This window comes from Saccostrea cucullata, unplaced genomic scaffold, assembly GCF_032062105.1.
Source record: "Saccostrea cucullata isolate Sc308-1 unplaced genomic scaffold, CSIRO_AGI_Scuc_v1 ctg5822, whole genome shotgun sequence".
NCBI lineage: Eukaryota > Metazoa > Mollusca > Bivalvia > Ostreida > Ostreidae > Saccostrea > Saccostrea cuccullata.
Window position 1 is genome coordinate 45,403 of NW_026937324.1, and position 8,943 is coordinate 54,345.

The 8,943-nt window shown below is 39.2% G+C and overlaps 2 protein-coding genes across 2 annotated transcripts; both read left to right on the forward strand.

The window, feature by feature from the left end:
* The first annotated feature begins 1,931 nt into the window (after positions 1 to 1,931).
* Positions 1,932 to 3,181, forward strand: LOC134247923 (uncharacterized). Its single transcript, XM_062730321.1, has 2 exons — positions 1,932 to 2,772; positions 2,976 to 3,181. Exons 1-2 carry the CDS (start codon positions 1,932 to 1,934, stop codon positions 3,179 to 3,181), a joined length of 1,047 nt encoding a protein of 348 aa, XP_062586305.1.
* Positions 3,182 to 5,196: 2,015 nt separating this feature from the next.
* LOC134247924 (uncharacterized protein K02A2.6-like) lies at positions 5,197 to 6,030 on the forward strand. Its single transcript, XM_062730322.1, has one exon. It carries the CDS (start codon positions 5,197 to 5,199, stop codon positions 6,028 to 6,030), a length of 834 nt encoding a protein of 277 aa, XP_062586306.1.
* Positions 6,031 to 8,943: the final 2,913 nt, after the last annotated feature.

Sequence of the window (8,943 nt, forward strand, 5' to 3'; positions counted from 1 at the left end):
GTATATGATGAAAGGCAATGATAAGTTTGTTATTTGTTTGCCTAACCATTATGAATGGGATTAACTTGTTAGTGGAAACACGATATAGAGTTTTATATATGTGTCAAAATTGCCAAAATATATTGGCAATAGTAATTCAATGCAAAGATCAAAGTATTTTGTTGCTCCTGCTCGCCTCGAAAGTGTTTATAGTGTAACATTTATTTATCAAAATATTGCCAAAATTTGAAAGTTTGGCAAATTTGTAATATTTGTAAATATATGTCAAGTTATTACCTCAATTGTTTGTTAGCAATAGTAATCATGGTAGTTCAATAAAAACTAAATTTTGTGCATTCTTTCAACATGTTTAAAATCATATGATTATAAACATGGTGAAAGTTTGACAAAAGTCTTGATTATTATTTTTGTTTTGTTGTTTGGTCAATTTTATTCATGTTCTACGTATTTGATCACTCGCCCGCTACTACTTTTTTCCAGAACAATAAAATTCATTAGTAAAGCCTTATGGAACAATATCAATTAATGTATGAAAGGGCTGTTAAATTAAATTTATATATCAGGATTGGGAAATTAACCATACATCCTATATAGATGGTATTAGGTGCCTCAGAAAATAAATATTCCATAATTTTAATCTTCACAGGTAGTGGTTGCTACGACTGCTCAGTTCCGTAGCTAGAGAACGAAAGCCTTGACCTAGGAGAAATTTTTTTAATAAAATCCCTTTCTTGTAACATAATTATAAGTTTCTGGATGGTTTTTAGGTGCTTTCATAGCAATATGAGCTCCATCTATAGCACCCAATAGACCAAGAAATATTTTTTTTTTCAAATTTCAGGTTTGTCTATTATTTCCTGGCGTTCACTAGCGGAAGGTAGTACAAGAAAAAGTTGTATAAGATGATCAACAAATATGTCAGTGATTCTTGTGCGACATCTAATAATAGAGGACTCTGTAACATTAAAGCTCTCGATTGGCTGTATTTCATGCTCTACAGTAGATTTATGAACAATGTTTATCTTGGAATGTTCTTTACAATGGTATGCAATACCACGTTCAGACTATTAGGTAAGGAGATTCAATGATGATGTCAGTAATAATTTATTGTAGGCTGAGTTCAAGTTTGGTTTCTAAGTAAGAAAAGAATGAAGTAAAAAAAGTACCCCGTAATATGTCAAAACTTTCAATTTTGTATTCAGAGAAAGTGCCAGGAAATTAAGCAAATTATATAAAAACATTATCAATAAATGCATTCGAAAATTCCATGTATTTTGGAAATCATTAAGTAGCTGGGCATTATATTGCATTTATGAAAAGTAATTTTCTTGTACTTTAGGTATGGTAACATACTTGATTTATGCCTTTGAATTTGGCAGTTATTATACAATGTATATGTTAAATATTTGATAATTATACTTGATTTAGGCAAAGTACGCTGGTATTATGTTACATTTATCAAATAGAAATCCATGTACTTTGAATACTATAATTGAATTTTTTAGAGTATACATGAATTAAAGCTTGAGATTTGATATTAGCTGTTATATCTTTTTCCGGATTTGTAATATCTTACATAATTGGTTTTTGCTTATAATTTGATGCTTAATTACATTGCACAATAATTCAAATAAAGTAGTTCGGAGTCAGCCATCTTGTGTGTTACATGTGCTCTGCATCACTATCCAACAAATTGGCGACGAGGATGGGATAAACGGAAGCATCAATAAGCCATGGCATCGATCATCGGAAAGGTGGGACCTTACGACGAATCGTTGAAAACGTAGGAGTCGTATACAGAACGTCTGGACCAGTATTTTAGTGCAAACGATGTGAACGAGGATCTGAAGGTACCCTCACTTCTTTCTATCAACGGGCCCAAATACTACACATTGTTGAAAAAATTATGTGCACCCACAAAGCCCTCTACAATGACATTTGCCGAGCTCATTCAGAAACTTACAGCACATTTAAGCCCTAAACCCTCAGAAATTACTGAACGTTTTCGTTTTCATAAACGAGATCAGACTGCAGGGGAGAGCGTGACAGTTTACATGGCAGAATTACGTCGTTTAGCGATACACTGTAATTTCGAGGATTCGTTGAGTAAGACTTTGAGAGACAGATTTGTATGTGGCTTAAAGCAGGAACACATCCAGAAACGACTGCTTGCCGAATCACAGTTGGATTTAGAAAAAGCCATTCAGACAGCTGTCGCCATGGAAACGGCAAGTCGCGACGCACTAGAATTACAGGGAAAGCGTGAAAGTGTAAGTAACCTTTCTGTGAATAAAACAAAGAAAACGAACTATGGTAAAATGAAACCCAGACCAGTACACAAAACAGTACAGGGAAAATGTTACAGATGTGGAGGGGAACACAGAGCAAATGACTGTAAACACACAAACACAAAATGTAGGTATTGTTCAAAAGTTGGACATTGGAGAGAGTGTGTCTTAAGAAGAAGCGTGAAAACGGGGGGAAAACTGAATTACGTTGACACAGATGAATACGGAATCGACAACTATGAGGATAATGGTGGTTATCTGCTGCATTTCTCAAGCTACTACAGAGATGTGAACAAAGTCTCAATAGACTCCATCATTGTGACTCCGAAAATTGCAGGATCTGACATTCCTATGGAAGTTGACACAAGATCTGCTGTGTCGATCATCTCTAAGACAACGTTGTACAAATTCCTTAAGTCATACACCCTGGAGGATACGGATACTCGGTTAAAGACATACAGTGGGGAGCAGATCCGACCAGTTGGTAAAGTGCAGGTCAAGGTCAATTTGAATGACCAGAGTGAAAATTTGGACTTGCTTGTGGTGAAGCAGGAAGGACCAACACTCATGGGACGAAACTGGATGAAATTTCTACGACTTGATTGGAAGGAAATCAAATCGATTAGATTATCGAATGACAAACGAATATTTCCGGGAAAATGACTGTTTAGGAAATTCTTGATAAAGATAAGAAAGTGTTTGAACCAGGAATCGGAAAACTGTCGGACATCAAAGGAAAACTTACAATGCAGGATGGTGTGAGACCAAAATTTGACAAGGCCAGAGAAGTGGCATATTCCCTCAGATTTCGTGTGGAGGAGGAACTCAACAGATTACAGCAGGAAGGCGTCATCTCACCTATCGAGTTTAGTGATTGGGCAACCCCAATATAACCCCTACCTAAGGCAAACGGCAAAGTGAGAATTTGTGGTGATAACAAAGTGACAGTTAATCCTGCCATGAAAATCGAACAATATCCATTACCAAAGATAGCAGATATCTTTGCGTCCCTTAGAGGAGGACAGAAATTTAGCAAGATTAACTTAACGAAAGCATATTTACAAATGGAAGTGGATGACGCATCCAAGAACTTGCTTACCATTAACACACATAAGGGACTTTTCCGCTTTAACCGACTTCCCTTCGGAATCGCTTCTGCTCCTGCTATCTGGCAAAAAGCCATGGACCAAGTCCTTGCAAACATTCCAAAAACTAAATGCATTTTGGACGACATGATTATTACAGGCTCGACAGATGAAGAACACTTACAGAATCTCAGTCTTGTGCTCGAGAGACTCGAACAACATGGTCTACGGGCAAATCTGGAGAAGTGTGAATTCTTTAAGGACAAAATAAGTTACTGTGGACATGTAATAGACAAAGATGGTTTACATAAATCCAGTGACAAAATAAATGCTGTCAAGAATGCACCAAAACCTGAAAATGTGTCTCAACTGCGCTCATTCTTGGGCCTGTTGAATTACTACCATAGGTTTCTGCCAAACCTTGCTACAGTGGTTGGACCCCTAAATGATTGATTGATTGATTGCATATTGTTTAACGTCCCTCTTGAGAATTTTTCACTCATATGGAGATATCACCGTATGCCGGTGAAGGGCTTCAAATTTAGACCTATACTCGGCACTCAGGGCCATTGAGCAGTGAGGGTTCTTTATCGTGCCAGCGCCTACCGTGACACGGGACCTACGTTTTTAAGGTCATATCCGAAAGACCCGTGACTTTCACTTCTCATGCCGAGCGCTTGGCGAAGGAACAGTCACTACCGATTTTTACGTCTTAGGTTTGACGCGGCGCCGGGAACGAGAATCGAACCCGGACCTCCCGATCACGAAGCGAACGCTCTACCACTAGGCTACCGTGAACGGTAACCCCTAAATGAGTTATTACAGAACAACAGGAAGAGGACATGGACATCCAAATCTGAAGAGTCATTTGTGAAAGTGAAAGAACTTATCACATCAAACAAGTTTTGTGCCATTACAACCCTTCATTACCTGTTCGTTTAGCTACGGATGCATCGCCATACGGAATTGGTGCCGTACTCTCACATGTCTTTGAGGATGGAGCTGAACGTCCCATCGCAATTGCTTCTCGCTCGTTAGCAAAGGCAGAGAAGGGATATTCCCAGATAGATAAGGAGGCATTAGGCATATACTGGGGAGTACAAAAATTCCATACCTACCTCTATGGACGTCGGTTTACACTGATTACAGACCATAAGCCGCTTGTTAGTATTTTTCACCCAGAAAAATCACTACCTGCCATGACTACTGCTAGACTCCAGCGATATGCTATATTCCTTTCTAGCCATAATTACAGCATAGAGTACCGGAAGACAGCTAACCACGGAAACGCTAACGGACTCTCCAGACTTCCGCTGACTCCATCGATAACGGATACCACAGATGAGGATATCGATACAATCTACTACTCGTCACAGTTTGAGAGATTACCTGTATCATGTGCCTATGTGAGAAAAGAGACTTAACGAGATCCTATTTTATCTCAGGTGCTCGACATTGTGTTACAAGGTACACGGGACTTTCTCTCGGGAAATGAATTCAAACCTTACAGAAATAGACATATGGAACTCACAGTGCACCAAAATTGTCTACTTTGGGGAAACAGAGTTATCATTCCAACGGCACTACAAAGAGAAGTTTTGTATGAACTTCATAGAAGTCACACAGGGACTGTGAGGACAAAGAGTCTCGCTAGATCTCATGTTTGGTGGCCGAACATTGATATTGAGGCTATGTGTCAAAGCTGTTCAGATTGTCAACATTACTTACCAAACCCCGAGACTCCACCTGTACACCCTTGGGAATGGACCAATTCACCATGGGAGAGAATTCATGTCGACTTTGCTTGACCGTTTAAAGGACGCATGTACTTCATTGTTGTTGACTCTCATTCAAAGTGGCCGGAAGTTGTGCCTATGTCTTCAACAACATCTACAGCAACAGTCAATGTTTTACGAGATATCTTCTCACGTCTCGGACTACCTAAGACATTGGTTTCCGACAACGGACCACAATTCATTGCAGATGAATTCAAGGGTTTCCTACGACAAAACGGAGTGAAGCATGTGACATCTTCACCTTATCATCCGCGTACGAATGGACTTGCGGAACGCTTTGTTAGGAGTTTCAAAACTGCCATGAAGAAGCATAACAAAGTCACTAACAAGGAAATCAACTCATTCTTCATAACTTATCGCATTACTCCACATGCTACAGGGGAGACACTTGCCAAGTTACTCATTGGACGTAACCTAAGGACACGCTTAGATCTACTGAAACCTGACACCAGTGACAGAATACATCAGAAACAGGACAACATAAAACGATCAAGACATACAGGATCCAGCGTGCGCATATTTACCATTGGACAATCCGTCATGGTACGAGACTACCGGGGACAAACACCGTGGATCCATGCTACTATTGTAGCTAGTCTAGGACCGTTGACTTACCAGGTCAAAACAGATGAAGGAGGAGTGTGGCGTCGTCACGTACATCAAATGAGGAGAACATCAGAAAACATGAGAGAAAGAACAGTTACGGACACTTTAGATTCTAAGTCAGTAGATCCGAATGAGATATACGCTGCACCGCCTACAAACGATACCATTTCACCTGGGACACCGGCAATTCCAAGTCGTGCAACACAAAGTACCAATCGTAACATATCTTTCGCAGACCGTTCAACTGGAGGCTAACCTCATGTCGTACAAAAACAGATTGTTACACAGACACCACCACCTTGTGAACGACGTTACCCTGTGCGCGACCGAAAACCAACAAAGCGATTGATTGCCGAGTGGTCTTTATTTGTGTTAAATGTGTTTTGAGGTATAATAATCCTCACCATGTGAATAATTGTAATTGCATGAATTTGAATTTCAATTATGTTGTAAGTCAATTATAAGTTTGATCGTTAATTAATTTTTATTTACATTTGATTAAGTTGATCAGGACATTAGCAGACATTGACATTAAGGAGGGAGGATATGTTATATCTTTTTCCGGATTTGTCATATCTTACATAATTGGTTTTTGCTTATAATTTGATGCTTAATTACATTGCGCAATAATTCAATAAAGTAGTTCGGATTCAGCCATCTTGTGTGTTACATGTGCTCTGCATCACTATCCAACATTAGCCATGTGCATTGGTGATTATGTTACATTTCTAAATCAAATAGATTTCCATGTTCCTTGGATTTTTAATTGATAAACAAAGTATTCTGGATTTAAGCTTAAGAGTTGGATTATTGATATTGTTAAGTTCTGCCATGTAATGTGGCAGTGTTTTTAGCATAAGAATGCAAATCATCACGTATCATATACTTTGACTTCACTACCTTTACTTATGTTTCTTCGGTAAGTGTCAGTTATGTACAGGTACTTTGTATTGACTATTTCAATATTGAGTCTTAATTCACAATGTCTGTTATCGCATTTCCATCACGCAGTGAAGTTAGGCTAAAGTGTCGGTCAAGAAACATTTTTGTACCATGTAATCGGATATACACGTACATATTGCTAACCTTTAAAACAAGAGGCCCACGGGCCTTATAGGTCACCTGAGTATCGTGCAACAACTTTCAAACAATTAAAATTGGTTCGTGTTTTCAACCAGAGGCCATGAAATTCACAATTCAGAATTTTGAAAGAGGCACCATTGCTCATCATAATTATGAACTTAGCATGTCTACTCTATTTACCTGATACCCAGATATAGATCAAAGTAACAAAGACAAAATGCACTTCCACTTTATAACCAGTTGTGCACTTCATCCCAAAGGAACCACTGACCCTGGGGCCACATATTTCAAAATTTTGCAAATTTTATCATAAAATGGTTGATAAATACTAAAAGAGCAGATTTCAAAGCATTAATTTATTGTCAGACTATGACCCCCCCCCCCCCTGGGCCAGGGGGCATAAAAATAATCATTTTGCTAAATGCACCTTTCTTCATCATAAATATATATGCTTGGATCATTGGCATAAAACCCAGAGCAAAGAAAAGATTTTCAAAGAATAAATGCATTTTCACTATATGATCAAAAGAGCCCCGCCCTAACACCAGAACCCCTGACCCTGCATGGGGCTATAAAATTCACAATTTTGGTAGATGCACGCTTGCTGAACATAACTATGTACTTAGTTAGTTTACGTAATACCCAAAAGCAGAGAAGATTTTCAAAGAATAAATGCATTTTCACTATATGATCAATAGAGCCCCGCCCTAACACCAGAACCCCTGACCCTGGGGCCATAAAATTCACAATTTTGGTAGAGGCACTCTTGCTTAACATAACTATGTACTTAGTTAGTTTACTTAATACCCAAGAGCAGAGAAGATTTTCAAAGAAATAATGCATTTTCACTATATAATCTATAAAGCCACGCCCTAGCACAAAAACCCCTGACCCTGGGGCCATGAATTTCACAATTTTAGTAGAGGACTCAATGCTCATTACATTCATGCCAACAGTTTGCCTGCTTGATGTCCAGGAGTAAAGAAGATTGCAATAATTTAGGTGGTTTTGGCCCCACCCCTCAGGCCCCAGGTGGGCGGGGACCATAAAAATTCAAAATTTTAATTCCCCTTCACCCACAGATGTTGTATACAAAATTTGGTTGAAATTGGTTTAGCAGTTTCAGAGAAGAAGCTGAAAATGTTCAAATGTTAACACACGACGGACGCCGACGGACAAACACGGATGGCAATAGGTCACCTGAGTGACTCAGGTGACCTAAAAACACAATGATATTTGATGGTTATTAAAAAAAACCATCACGTTCCTTGATGTAAAGTATTCAGTAGAATGAGTTATTTCAGGTAGCTGTTTTCATTAAACACAATATTCATATATATTCTTAACAGCTCCAAAAAATTACAGGATGAGACCTACGAAACAGATAAACAAAGCCAGCAGTAGTAGACCACCTAAAAAAACAAAAGGAAAGTGTCAGAGACAAACAATAACCGCCTTCAGCTTCAATGGTAGAAACAATTACAGCAGCGGTAACCCAGAGTGTTTTAGGTGAACTTAGAAAAGCTGGTGTTTTTCCAAAACGAGATGATGACTTTGCGGGACAATCAACAGAACAAACACAGCAACCTGTAAGTAGTGTCACATTCGGGACAGCACCGGCGCAAAATGCTGAGGAATTAGCACCATCTCAGGCCACTATAGAATCAAACAGCACTACCAGCAACAGATAGACAGAAAGTGAGGCTGCATCTGTCCAGCTTCCCGCAATTCTGTTTTGCGAATGCTACTTACAGTATTATGCCAGATGGTACTAATGTTCAGTACAAACCCTTATACAGGCCACTGTTTCAGTTAGATTGATTGATTGATTGTATACTGTTTAACGTCTCTCTCCAGAATATTTCACTGATATGGAGACGTCACCATTGCCGGTGAAGGGCTGCAAATTTAGGCCTATGCTCGGCACTCAGGGCCATTGAGCAGGGAGGGATCTTTATCGTAACCTGCTGTGACACGGGGCCTCGGTTTATTCGGTCTCATCCGAAGGACCGCCACATTTAGTCGCCTTTTACGACAAGCAAGGGGTACTGAGGACCTATTCTAACCCGGATCCCCACGGGGTCT

Bases quoted from the DNA above. Each gene is read 5' to 3' on its own strand.
- LOC134247923 (XM_062730321.1), top strand. From the start codon at position 1,932: ATGACATTTGCCGAGCTCATTCAGAAACTTACAGCACATTTAAGCCCT. The intron at 2,773-2,975 runs GTAAAGTGCAGG...TTCTTGATAAAG, and splicing joins GGAGCAGATCCGACCAGTTG to ATAAGAAAGTGTTTGAACCA.
- LOC134247924 (XM_062730322.1), top strand. From the start codon at position 5,197: ATGTACTTCATTGTTGTTGACTCTCATTCAAAGTGGCCGGAAGTTGTG.